Source organism: Mastigoproctus giganteus, chromosome 3, assembly GCF_048544385.1.
Source record: "Mastigoproctus giganteus isolate SK-2022 chromosome 3, ASM4854438v1, whole genome shotgun sequence".
NCBI classification, from domain to species: domain Eukaryota; kingdom Metazoa; phylum Arthropoda; class Arachnida; order Uropygi; family Thelyphonidae; genus Mastigoproctus; species Mastigoproctus giganteus.
The window spans coordinates 139,901,343-139,916,279 of record NC_143577.1 but is presented as its reverse complement, the minus strand read 5'-3'; the positions used below and the strand labels follow the sequence as shown (position 1 = coordinate 139,916,279).

Here is a 14,937-nt window from a genome sequence, read left to right as displayed (position 1 = left end):
ATTCTGCCAGATATCAGGTGTTCAACCATTTATTTTTTTTTTATTGTTCTGTACATTCCAATCTGCTCATTAAGCTTTTAAAAAATTAAAAAAAAAAACACTCTAGCTTTTTTTTTTTTTTCAAATTTAATTTTCTTCCTCTGGTTACATAAAAGGATTTGCCAAATCAGAGTAAATATAAAAAAAAGCTCACAGTTATGGTTCTAAAACATGATCTGTCCAATCATAATTTACTATACAGATCAGATAATTCATTGTATATTTTTACTTAACTACTGCTTTCTTAAAAGCAAATTACTTTTTAAAAAAAATTAATGCAAAATTTTAAAATATAATGTAGAAGGATACAAAAAAAAGAAGTACTTGATGATGCTTCAAAGCTCCAATAAGGCCAAGAAGAGACAACAAGAAAAGGAAGACTCCACATGCAATTATTCCTCCAACAAGTGTAATATTAGTAATAAAGCTGGCAGCTCTGCCATAAGTTGCTACACCAATCAAAATGACAGATACTAGCTATATGAAAAATATTCAACATATATACATTTTATTAACCAAACAAACTAATGAAATATGTATAAACATACATACATACACACACTAATACTACCTTAGAGTGATCAGATTCCAAAAACTGAAATGATGGCCGGAAAAAAAAAAACAGATAATTTTATCTATTATGCTCTATTTCATCATATTTTTTTAAAACAATACCAGACATTTTATTAAAATTACGTCTTCTTACAATGAAACAAATAACACTAGATTGTAAAAAAAAAATTTTATCAACATAAAAAAAAGTGAACATAAAGCAAAAATATATTTGTTAACAGGATGAATTTTTCAGAAGGGATATGGATGCTGCATTGAGTTGGCCAATCTGCATTTATGAAGGCCAAACTGGCCCTCATAAGAGTTGACAAAATGCACCTAACAAATAAAAATAGCTTTTGATATGACTATTGTCAGCATAAATATATATTTGTGGTGCATGATTTGCTCAATATTTTTCCTGTGATGAATGTCATCACAGGGAGAATATTTTATAACTACAGAAATATTTTTCCCAATGCATTCTCTTATTTTTAGAATTAACGGCATAATTTTTTTGAAAGAAACCATCCCAAAAAGTTTGGCCTTTGCTATCCCATGACCTTTCTGGAAATAGAAATGATCTACTCAAAGGATTTCCCAACCTCTTTCCAGGTTAGATAATTTTTATGGTTTTTTTTAAATTTGTAATTCCTTTTTTGTTGTTGCTGACATGGATATGGCTGATTTTATCTTTGCATCTAAACTGCAAAAACACAAACAAATATCCAAATAAAATTATAAATTATAATGTAATTTATAATTTCAATTTCCTTCTTCTTTTGATGCCATCTCCTATTAGAGGTTGACGATCACCACGCTGTACTTCTCTGTCTTGGGCGAGCTGAAAAAAGATCCTCAGCTGATCTGCCAGTCCAGTTGCAGACGTAGCTACATTTCCCTGTTTCCCTGATTCATATAAGGTTCTAACGTTCAATGTTACTATTTTTCCTAATGAAAGTTTTTGCCACCTGGGGATTTTTAGCACCCCTATCCCATTTAAAGGATGCTGGGAACTTGGGGCCATCTCTCTCATTGTACTAGCCATGGTGATTATTCAATTTCCTTATGATCACCAATTCGCTTAGAACTAACGTCTAATAACAAATGGCTATACTGGCTTCAGTATGATGTAACATAAACACAAGGAAAACAAAAATGAGAGCAAGAGTGAGTTATAAGTTAATGAATGTGATGGGTATAACAAACAACTATATAGACAAATAGAGTGGGGCAGGAACTCAGAGGTCATATAATTTAAATTTTAACCTACTGGATTTTGACTAGAACTTGTGGGTTGGTTCCTCATACAGTAGCAAGGCTTTTGTAGATTTACTGGATGACTGTTTTCAATAACAGAAAAGGCAAAGAGAGAAAGCCATTATCAGGCAAATCTTCAAGCATTAAGAATCTGCAGATAAAAGAACCATTAAGTGGAAGTGATCATAGTGTACTAATGAGGGATTTTCTTAAAGGTGTGATTACTATCCAAAGCAAAGGGAAGGGCTTTTGCTTCAGTAAAGGTGACTACAGTGGTCTCAGACAAATTTTTAAATTTTTTTTCAGTGGAACCAACAGCAAATTCTAAATGGAAATCGGGGAGGTAATCATAAAATGCTACTAAGCAATGTAAACCCTTTTTTACACTTTTAAAGACAAAAAATCCTTTGTATGTGTATTTCAACTTTTTGGGGATTCCAAATACTACAAGCCATCTATACACACACTTATGCATGTAATTTTTTTTTGAATATTATACTACTGATTTATAAAAATTAAACACTATTACACCTCTGCGGGTAGCACAGTAGTATCATCACCGTCCTCCCAACAGAGGGCGAAAAAGGCCCCGGTTTGAATCCCAGAGCCTTTTGCGATTATACAAATAACTGCAATTCTGTGGATTTTTTGGTTATTATGGTGTAATGCATTTCTCCTTAAAAAAATATAAATACATTTTCAGAATCTTCACTTCATTCCTATTTTTTAAGCTTCAAACTTTTCATTCCGTATTTTGCTTGTGCAATTTGTGTGTGCCGTGTTCATCATTATTGATTGCTTATCTCTTTTACTGTTTTAAATTTTACAATCCAAAAAAAAGTTGGTAAACAGAAATATCAATCAATATGTATATATTATAGTGCTATATTTAATGAAATATTTATTTATTTATTAGAAATTTAAGATGTTTAAACCTGTGTTAGCAATTTAATTGGGTTTCTAACTTTTTTTAGTATTTTACTTAACAGACTGAACATCTTTTTTTTTTTTTTTTTGAGTGCTTTGCCCCATCCCTATTTTCCCCAAAAGCCCTGTTGTTTTCAATGTGCGAAATACCATAACACATTAGCATATGATGCAAGAAAGCAAGCTTATGCAGCATCAGCCAAAAAAAAAAAAAAAAAAAAAAAACACGCTCCCATTTCAACCCCTCCGTTCTTTCCAAGTACCTGTCCAGCTCAGCCTTAAATTTATTTAGGCTATCAACTTCTACAACAAAGGATGGAAGTCTGTTCCACCAACCAACCACCCGCTGGCTAAAGGCAAACTTCCACACATCTATCCTACATCTGTCTTTTCTCAATTTGAATTTATGCCCTCTCAAATGATTATTCTGAGCAAGAGGAAGATCACCTTGAAGATCACAAATCAGATCACCTTGAAGGTGCCTAGTCTCAAGACACTGTAATTTACAAAATTTAAGCCTTTCTTCATAAGAGCAATCCTTTGTTCCATTCACTAATGTTGTTGCCCTTCTCTGTACTCGTTCCAACAGCTCTACATCCTTCTTAAAATGAAGCCTCCAGACCTGTATATACAGTATTCAAGGTGTGGCCTGACCATTGCCTTATATAAGGGGATAATCACCTCCTTGTCCCTGCTAGAAAAATTCCTGTCTATTATTGACAAGACACTATGAGTTAGTCTTGCAGACCGTCTGCACTGCTAAGAAAACTTTATATCTGCCTGCACAATTATCCCCAGGTCCTTTTCATTCTCTGTCACTGTCAGTGTAGTACTGAGACCAAATCCGTCATCCCTGCTTGAAAAGAGGCACTGTGATCGTGGAGTTGAACGGACGCCTCTGCAAGAAGCTCCACTTGATGTAAACGGCAGAGAGGATTTCTTGGATTTTCCGGCTTCAAAAACCATATGTTGTTGTTGTTGTTGTTGTTTGGTTTTTAGGAGCATTAGCAACTAAGGCCATATTGCTCCGGGATATGCGGTGGTCATTCCCTGACCTTTCCGCATCCAACGTATTTGGTGGTGACGGGCTCGAACCCCAGTCTAATCAAGAAGCGTGTGCTATGCACTGCTGCTCCTTCCCACCTGGCTATGGAGGTGCCTCAAAAACCATAAAACTTAGATTCTACATGCTGTGTACAGATGAAAACAACTAGTATTATTCAGGCAAGCTTGTTAGTTATAGTTGTTTTTAGCTATTGTTGGCTTTTTGAATGCATTTACACAGAGTACGACTGTTCAGCGTTAGCGATCCTACTATTGCCGATTTCGATACTGCAACACCTCAAAATTCCAAAAATTGGGATAAATTTTTCAATCAAATTAGCGGGATACATCTTATTTGTGGGAGGAAATGTAAATTTCACTTAGATTAAACATATTCTTGCATATAAGAGTACCTTTCTTTGTGTGTGACTGTTTTCCCGCCAAAACTGGAAAACGTTGCATCTTGGGTTTTGATAGGTCTACGGCAATAAAATATAACTTAAATTACTCCCCTGGATATAAGAAACGTTATAAAAACAGCAGAATGACTGGCAAAGACTAAAACTCATGGAAAAAAACTGAAAAATCAAAAAATCGATCGCGATCCTAACTTGAAGGACCTGCCTGATTGTGGGTTACAGGCACTAAACAATGAAGAAATCACAAACGAAGACTTAGAATCATGCCACCTTAGTATAACAGGCTAGAAAAGGCAAAAACCAGGTAGAAAATACAGATCAAAAGGAGAATGGTAATTTAGAACCACAGGTAACAAAAACAGAGGAGGAGAGGAAATTTCAGCTTATAAATCAAATAGAAGATTCCATAAGACAAATTAAAGAAATGAAACTGTTCCTAGAAGAGTTTCTTTATAAACAGACAAATAGGATTACATCTGCAACAAGATTGCAGATAGTGCTGGTCTGTTTTGGAACATAATGCAGACTTAATACAGAAAACAAAGTATTGAAAGCAAAAGTACAAACGGTGACTGAAGAGAAGAATAATTATAAAGAAATAAATACTTTGACTTATGCCCAAGTAGCGAGGACCACCAAAACAGATTCATCACAAACTAAAGGCTGACACAAGTAATTATAGACCTGTGAGCTTAACTTCAGTTCTAGGAAAATTAATGGAGGCACTGGTTAAAGAAGCACTGCAGGATCATTTAGACAAGACTTCAGTTATAGCTCAGACACAGCATGGTTTTGTTAAGGGGAAGTCTTGCCTGACCAACTTGATTGGATACTATGATGCAGTCACAAAAGAACTGGATGCAGGGAATAACTTTGATATTATATACTTGGATCTTAGAAAGGCTTTTGATACTGTTGCACATGGAAGACTGCTACACAAATTGGAGCAGTGTGACATTGGAGGCAAATTGCTGCTATGGATAAAGGGGTGGTTGAGGGGGAGAAGACAGAGAGTGGTAATCAATGGACACTGCTCATCGTGGACTAATGTTATTAGTGGAGTCCCTCAGGCCCGGTGTTGGGTCCATTATTGTTTTCTGTATTTATAAATGATATTGATGATGGTATATCAAGCTTAATGTCCAAGTTTGCAGATGATACAAAGGTTGGCAGGGTTGTCAAGGACACTACTGACACTATGCTGCTGCAACAGGATCTGGAAAGGTTGAGCAGATGGGCTGAGAGGTGGCAAATGAAGTTTAACATTGACAAATGTAAAGTACTACACATGGGAAACAGCAACCCCAGAGCAACGTATCAACTCTGTGGAACTACACTGACAGTGGTAGAGAATGAAAGGGACTTGGGGGTGGTTGTGCAGGCAGATATGAAGTTCTCTGAGCAGTGCAGATGGGCTGCAAGAGTAGCTCATGGAGTATTGTCAATGATATACAGGAATTTTTCCAGCAGGGATAAGGAGGTGATTATTCCATTGTATAAGGCAATGGTCAGGCCACACCTAGAGTACTGTATACAGGTCTGGAGGCCTCATTTCAAGAAGGATGTAGAGCTGCTGGAACGAGTACAGAGAAGGGCAACAAGATTAGTGAATGGAACAAAGGGGTGCTCTTACGAAGAAAGGCTAAAGTTTTGCAAATTACAGTGTCTGGAGACTAGGCACCAGCGAGGTGATCTGATAGAGGTGTATAAAGCCTTGAATGGTTTAAGCATGCTCAATGCTGATGGGATTCTTCCTCTAGCTCAGAAAAATCACCTGAGAGGGCATAAATTCAAATTGAGGAAAGACAGATGTAGGATAGACGTGCGGAAATTTGCCTTTAGCCAGCGGGTGGTTGGTTGGTGGAACAGACTTCCATCCCTTGTGGTGGAGGTTGATAGCCTAAATAAGTTTAAGGCTCAGCTGGACAGGTATTTTGAACGAACAGAGGGGTGAAGTGGAAGTGGTTTTTTTTTTGGCTGATGCTGCATAAGCTTGCTTTCTTGCATCAAATGCCTCTACTAATGCTAATGCTAAACAAACCAACAATGAGACTAAGGAAATACCAAAGGCAAAAGAAACAAACATAATCATTATAAAGGCTAAGCCTGACTCCACATACAAATCCAGTGAGGCAGTCAGAGATACTGTCATGACAAAATTAAAACCTCATTTGAAAGAAATAAAAGTGAATAACATGAGAAAAATAAAAGATAATGGAGTTTTAATTGAAGTAACAAATAAGGAGGATGTTAAAAAGATTGAAACCAACCCAGAGGTAGTAAACCTGGGACTGCAAACAGAAAAGCCAAGGGGCAGAAACCCCAATTATTATATTTGACATCCCAGAGACAACTCTGGAAAGAGATCTTATGTTGGATTTCTACAACAAAATCTTCATCAATATAATGGAACTGGATGAGTTTGCCAAAGAATTTCTTCTAAAAAGAGGGACAAAAAACAAAAGAAATGGGCAAATCAAGGTCATTGTGGAAGTGTCACCCAGAATTTGGAAAAACCTACAAGGACAGCAAAGAGTCTAAGTTGGCTGGACCAGCCATAAATTCAGGGAATTCTTTCCTGTACAACAGTGCTTTAACTGTCATAAATATGGCCATACTGCCAGAGACTGCAGACAGAATTTCCCTGTCTGTGGCCACTGTGCAGTCACTGGCCACAATTACAAGAACTGCCAAAATAAAAATCAGCAGCAACCTGTAAAGCAGCACGGCTGACTGACTATGCACATAGTATGAGGGATGATAAATGCCCCTGTTATAAAAAAAAAAACGGTAAAATTTATACAACCTAGAACCAACTATGGGCCAGACTGAAAACATAAATGTGACTAGGGCTCTAAATCTTGTCCAATTGAATGCTCAAAGAGCAAGAGCCGTTGTAGATCAGATCAAACTCAAATTGGAAGAAAATAATATAGATATCTTGGTACTCCAAGAGCCCTACACACACACATATGGGTAGGGTTCAAGGATACCCAAGAGGCTATAAAATAATAGAATACACCTCAGGTGTCCCTTCTACAGAAATAGTAGTTAAAAATACTGACCTTACAGTCACACAAAGGTGGGTCACCTCTGCTCCCCAGTGGGAGTGTGTACCCATATCACCAGTGCTGTAGGGCAATTTTACATTATTTCACTATAATCCAGACCAGGAGAAGATATAAACCCAACCATTGAATACCTACAAGTAGTCACAAACTTGCTACCTACTGCAAATATCATAGTGTGTGTGCTGATGTCAACTGCCGGTCAGCCTTATGGCATAGCCGTATGGAAGACAGAACAGGCACACACACACAATCGCCAGATACTTTCAGACTATATAGCCACCTCACCCTTTCAAGTGCTAAACCAACCAAATAACCTCCCAACTTTTAGCAGTACCATGTAGGAGAGTGACATTGATGTTACTCTTGCCACCAATTGAATAGTTTATAAAATCACAGACTGGTATGCCCAGCCAGCCTGGACCACATCAGATCACAGAGCCATTTCCTTCAAACTAAACAGGCAATTACAAACAACCCAACACTCCCTGTTGGATATCAAAAGGTATAACCTTAAAAAGGCAAGCTGGCAGATTTTTGCAGAACATACAGCAGCTGAGCTGCAAAAACAGGAAAATGAGTGGTCTAGATCAGGCAAATGTAGCCCGGACGATCAAACACTGACTATGACAAACATTTTAACAAAAACAGCAACCCTGTCTATCCCACGGAAAAAACCGAGGAAGCAGACAGTTCCCTGGTGGTGCCCCGAACTGACTATACTCAGAAGTAAGGTACACCAGGCAAGGAGACATTTCCAAAGAGCCAGAACATTTTGGCCACAAAATGAGGTAGATGCACAGAGATTCTTATACAACTCTCAGGAATCAGTATACAGCCCTCATAAGAGACAAGAAAAGGGAATGCTGGAGGCACTTGGTGGGAACTACTGGAAACAATAACCACCTGGGGAGTTGTCCACAGAATAGTGACCAACAAGCTGCCAAGAGGAGATGTCTTAGAAACTACTGTCAAACCAGATGGAACCCCAACTCTGTGTTGGGTGGATTCTAGACAATATCATTCAGACTGAAACTGGGAATCATTCCCCAGCCCAGCTAAATATTATAAAAGAAAACACCGAATATGACAATGCCAATATTGAACCTCTGTTCACCATAAAAGACTTAGAAATAGCACTATCTAAAACCAAAAACAATAAATACCCAAGTTTTGACCTCTTACAGGTTGAGATTATCAAAAAATTAGCAGAAATAGCACCATATAATAACTGTATGACAGAAGGTATATTCCCCAAAATATGGAAACAAGCTGTGTTAAGATTAATTCTCAAAAACCCTGAAAAACTCCCTACTGATCCCAAATCATATAGACAAATAGCCCTACTCCCTGTACTAGGGAAAATATATGAAAGACTAATATATAGCAGATTAGCTCAATATTACACAGAAACAGGTTTGCATTCCAACAATCAGTACGGTTTTAAGCAGGGCAATTCCAAGGAGGATGCCATGCACCACCTACTGACAACAGTTAAAAACACATAGGAGAAATATATGCTGGCAATCTCCATTTACTTTGCTGGGGCATTTGACTCACTCTGGTAGCCTAGTGTCCTTAGGAGACTTCGGCAGGCAAATGCCCCACAAAACCTCTATAAGGTAATAAACAGCTAACTTACAGCCAGAAGTGTCTCAATACGCACAAGGTTCCAGGAATTGACACGCCCTGTGAATAAAGGCTGCCTGCAGGGTTCAATCCTTGGCCCTTTCTTTTGGAACATTGTTCTGGACAAATTTCTGGCCTTGGATCTTATTCTTATTCTAATTTATTTCAAGCATCTAATTCATTTCAGGCTTTTTGCTGCCTCTGATGTATGCTGTATCATTTTTATTTTTATTATGAAAGATTCCATTTCCAACTATATTTAAATGTTATTCAAATATATGTATAATTATTATATATATATATATATATTAAAAAAAAAATGCAAGTAATAGAGTGAGAATGCAGATTATGAATGAAATAAATGTGTGTCTCTCCCACTCCCTCGCCTGGTGGGTTCCCCATTGCCAGCTAACATATCCCACCCCAGAGCAGGATGGGCAGCTTGACCTTCATACCGGAATTCGACACTGCTTGGACATGATACTGACGAAGACATTCTGCAGCTTTGCTGCCAACACGGCATTGGCGATCTGAACTGGGTACTCTAACCTGGTTCCCTTTAAAACTCCAACCCCCAGGCAAGGGGGAGCTGGATCTCTGTCTCCTCTCCCTGCCTACCCCCCTTACTTCACCTGGTGGGGCTTGTCTCCACTGACCTCTTTGGGGATGCCTACTCTATCATCCCTATTGTTCTATCTGTTTTCCCCCCAGTCTTCAGTATCCACCCCTCTCTCTCTCTCTCTCTCTCACTAAATCGACCAAGGTACACCCTTAACAATGCCGCCAAATTCTAATTAACGTATAAATCTCTAAGACAACAAACACTATTAGCTTTTATCTAGTGTACAGCCTCACGTCAAAATTTAATAACATTAAAATTTTGCCAGACCTATTAGGCCTTTAACACATCTCTTTAGTGTTCAACCCCAACCAGCGATTTCGAAACAGCAATCCCATTAAGCACTAATGTCAAATGCATAATTTTTTTTTTTTTTTTTTTAAGGTCCTAGCCACTGAAATCCCAGGAAACTAGGTGGCAGGACCTGCCAGAGCAATTTGTTTGTGATACTGGATACACCCGGCTAGCCTCCTCGTGGCAGGGTATGGGCAACGTCAGGCCTGGCAACCAATAAGCCGGTAAAACAATGGGCACAACATATCACACTGCACAGACACGGCCCACACACTTTCAAGTCTCTGGCTTGACAGTGTACTGTCCTCGATACATCGAAACACGCGAAGTTGGGGGAAATCCCAGGTGCACTTTGACACGAACATACCTTATACCTTGTCAGTGTAGTACCACAGAGTTAATACGTCACTCTGGGGTTGCTGCTTCCCATATGTAGTACTTTATATTTTTCAAGGTTAAACTTCATTTGCCACCTCTCGAGCCCATCTGCTCAACTTTTCTATATCCTGTTGCAGCAGCATACTTTCATTAGTGTCTTTAACAACCCTGCCAACCTTCGTATCATCTGCAAACTTGGACATTAAGCTTGATATACCATCATCAATGTCATTTATAAATACAGAAAATAACAATGGACCCAATACTGAACCCTGAGGGACTCCACTAATAACATGAGCAGTGTCCATTGATTACCACTCTGTCTTCTCCCACTCAACCATCCCTTTATCCATAGAAGCAATTTGCCTCCAATGCCACACTGCGCCAATTTGTGCAGCAGTCTTCCATGTGCAAATCACAAGCCTTTCTAAGACCCAAGTATATGATATCAAAGTAATTCCCTGCATCCAGTTCCTTTGTGACCATATCATAGAATCCAATCAAATTGGACAGCCAAGACTTCCCCTTAACAAAACCATGCTGTGTCCGAGCTATAACTGAAGTATCGTCTAGATGATCCTGCAGTGCTTCTTTAACCCGTGCCTCCATTAATTTTCCTGGAACAGAAGTTAAACTCACAGGTCTATAATTACTTGTGTTGCCCTTTGATCCTCCTTTGTGAATTGGGGTCACATTTGCACATCTCCAGTCCACGGGTACCTCCCCTGAGTCCAAAGCAGCTCTCATAATTATGGCTAAGGGTCTGCTCTTACTTCCTTTGCGGCCTCCTTTAATATAACTGGATAGATCCCGTCCACTCCGGATACCTTTTTTATGTTTATCTTCAACAATTTCTCCTCCACTCTCCTCTCAGTTATTACAAAATCATCCAGCTCACTACCAGAGTTTAACTCACCTCTGGCATTCCTCTCCCTGAATAACTCCTTATGGATGAATGTAGATGCAAAATACTCATTTAGTTTGTTAGCCACTTGAGGAGGATCATCAATAGTTGACCATCAATATCCAGTGGGCCAATCTGATTCATCCCTTTCCTTCTACAGTTTACATAGGTAAAGAACTCTTTGTTGTTTTTCTTTGCATCCTTTGCCAAGGATTTCTCATAATATGCCTTTGCTTGCCTAATCTCCTTTGTGACTTGGTTATAAGACCAGCTTATATCATAGGCTTCCATGTCATCCATTAATTTATATGTATCCCACGCATTTTTATTTTCTGCCACATGTGTCATTAGTTCATCTGACATCCATTTAGGCCTAAACCTTGAACAATATTTCTTAGTTGGTATGTAAAGTAGTATGTAAAGTTGGTATGATCTAGTAGCTTCCAAGATAAATTCTTTGAATGCTTCCCATTTTGAATTTGCTGTTGGTAACGTCATCAGTTGGTCTGACCGTATAGAATTTAAATACTGTCTTAGACCATCGCAGTCACTTTTACGAAGGCAAAAACCCTTCCCTTTACCCCTGATGGTAGTTACCTGTTTGAGTAAATTCCACTTCAGCACACTGTGATCACTGCCACCTAGTGGTTCCTTTATCTGCAGATTCTTAATGCATGAAGAATCACTACTGATAATCAGATCAAGAGTATTACTCCCTCTAGTTGCCTCCCGAACATGCTGATGTAGAAAACAATCATCCAATAAATCCACAAAAGCACTGCTAGTGTGTGAGTGACCAACCCACAAATTCCAATCAATATCTGGGAAATTAAAATCCCCCATTATAAGACTCTCTGATTTACTGGTTGTTTGTTTGTTTTTAGGAGCATTAGCTACTAAGGCCATATTGCTCCGGGATATGCAGTGGTCATTCCCTGACCTTTCCGCATCCTCCATATTTGGTGGTGACGGCTCGAACCCCCGGTCTAATCAAGAAGCTTGTGCTATGCACTGCTGCTCCTTCCCACCTGGCTACAGAGGCGCCCTGATTTACTGGCCCACTCTATTTCCCTGCACAGTTTCTTATTATACTCATCAGAGTCATTAGGCCTATAGCACACTCCTAGTATCAATTTTGATCTCCCAATGCTTAGGTCACACCAAACTGACTCGACACTGCACTGTCCAGCAATGTCGACTGGCTTCACTTCCTTGGATTTTATGTGTTTCTTAACTAATAGTATAAATCCTCCTCCCTACCCTTCCTGTACACATTGTACTCCCAAAATTCCAGTTCCGCATTCCTTATACCTATGTGACACCACGTCTCTGATATCCCGACAATATCTGCCTTTGATGTTATGAGCAATACCTCAAATTCATTAAATTTATTTACCAAACTCCTAGCACTGGTGTACATACAAGTATACATGCACCTGTTCCTATTCTTACCTGAAATTCATTAAATTTATTTACCAAACTCCTATCACTGGTGTACATACACCAGTGATAGGAGCTAAGAATAGGATACATGCACCTGTTCCTATTCTTAGCTATACTAACACAACCCATGTGTTTACTTGTACCACAATGACTCCCAGCAGGCTCTGAAATACCCTGCATCTTGTTTTCCAGGGTGCTGCTCATTCCAATAGAAGCAGTGCAAGAATCACTTTCACCTCTGCCAGTGGCTACGGTTTATCTAATAGTCCTTGTATTCCCCCAAACTAGCAGTTTTCGGACCCACCTAACACTGCCTCGATAGCATCAGCAAATATTCTTGCACCCTTTCTATTTAAGTGTATCCCATTCCTGTACAAGCAGTCTCTCCTGTTAATACAGACCACGCTGAAAAAAAATTCTACCCCTTGCGCCTTGCACAATCTTTCCAGGGCCGAACTGATCGACAAGGCTCTCATCATATACTCCCTGCTATCGTGTCTGGGCAGAATTGGAGACACTTTCAAATTCAACCCTAATTCACGGCTTTTTTTCAACAATGACCTGAATTTGTTAAGTAATTCTGCTGGTTTCCTACTCTTAATATCATTAGTGCCAATGTGTACAACAATATCACCCTTTGTGCCCTTAAATGATGATATCTGCTTTACAACATCATCATGCTTACCCTGGTCCTGTTACACCAACGTCATCAAGCTTACATCAGACTTACCCTGGTCCTGTTCCACCTATCCTTTTTACATAGCATGTTCTCTGTTTCCCTGAGAATAGAGTCACCAACAACTGCTAGTTCCTGTAGGACTAGCACATTCTGCCTTGAAGGTTGCCGCTGTGTTGCGTGATGATCAAGTGCAAGCTCTGGCGTTAGTGTGGGCAGCTGAGAGCTTGATGGGCCCTCAATTTAGATCCTTCGAGGGCATCCACCCTGTTCTTCAAGCTCTCATATAGGCTCATAAGAACACTGAGTTATCGCCTCACACTCACACTCCTTACATCGTGCACACACAAAGACATCCTTCTTGGCAATATCATGTCCCGTACCTGATTGCTCCACAAACATCAAGCAAGCAGTGCATTTTAAAAGGCCGTGATTCAGAGAGCAACTGCCCCCCTCAGTTCTCCCCGAGTCACAGCACTCCATTTAGCTTGAGCCTTTTGCTTTGCTGCTCTGGTCTGAGTCATGATTCCGATTCAATTTCAATAAAATTTCAATTTCATTACAAAATTATAACCCTAAAATTGTATTACAACGCAGTTGTAAGACTATTTATCTATATATATTTTTTAAGTGTCAAGTATTATCTTTGAGTTTCTTTATATAAGTTCCGTATCAAGTTATGTAATAATTAATTATGTTATGTTCGTAAAATCTAATTCGTTATATGTATTTAATTAAAAGTACAATTTAGTTGACAATGAAGTTCAAATAGATTAATAAATTTACTGATTAATTGATAATGTTATAGTATAGTACTAAACTAATAGTATAAACTAATATTATAGAATAGTACTAAACTAATAGTATAGTATAGTACTAAACTAACGCTATCTAGTTCGGGATATAACGTATTGTATAACAATGGCGGCAAGTTACGAACGGTTAATCTACAGACACTTAAATATTAATTAATTTCCAAAACCTCACTGTCTCAATTCAGAATAAATCAAGGATTTTGCCTAGGTCTATAAGATACTTATAGAAAATAATTTTATATATCAAATGGTCAATAAAGCGGCTAACTATAGCTAAAAAACTTCTGGTTTGCCGGCTCTGCAAAATTTGTAAAACGTGTCGATTAGATACCCTTACCGATACTAAGTAATAACCTACAAAATCTCTATCTACGTTAAAATTTAAACTAAGTATTGTAACTAGGAATATAGAGCTACTCTAGAAAATAAGTTAATATGCCAATTCAAGCCAATTTAAGTTAATAAAACAGAAAAAACTTCTCTATTTTTCAGAGCCGTAAAAGCTTCGCCTGCTAAGGCTATTCTCGTTCCAAAAATGTACAGTGTTATAGCAGAACTGATTGAACCCAATAAAATTTGTCAGACATGACTTTCCCTTAACAAACCCCATGCTGTGTCTGATTTTTTTCATTTTTTTCCATAGAACAGAAGTTAACTAACAAGTCTGTAATTACCCATGTCACCCTTTGATCCCCCTATGTCAATTGGGGATACATTTGCACATCGCCAACCACGGCTTCCCGAGTTCAAGGATGCTCTCATAATTATGGTTAAGGATTTGCTTACTTCCTTTGTCACCTCCTTTAATATAACTGGATAGTTCCATCCACCCCAGGTGCCTTTCTTATGTCTAACTTCAAAAATTTCGCC

The 14,937-nt window shown here is 38.5% G+C and overlaps 1 protein-coding gene across 6 annotated transcripts in view; it reads right to left on the bottom strand.

The window, feature by feature from the left end:
• Window positions 1–14,937, bottom strand: part of Tsp97E (Tetraspanin 97E) — a 340,699-nt gene that overhangs the window by 198,777 nt on the left and 126,985 nt on the right. For all 6 annotated transcript variants that reach the window (XM_090370673.1, XM_090370674.1, XM_090370675.1 and 3 more), the window contains exon 3: window positions 349–516. In XM_090370673.1, coding sequence (XP_090226799.1) covers window positions 349–516 — 168 coding nt within the window. The remainder of the gene's footprint in view (window positions 1–348; window positions 517–14,937) is intronic.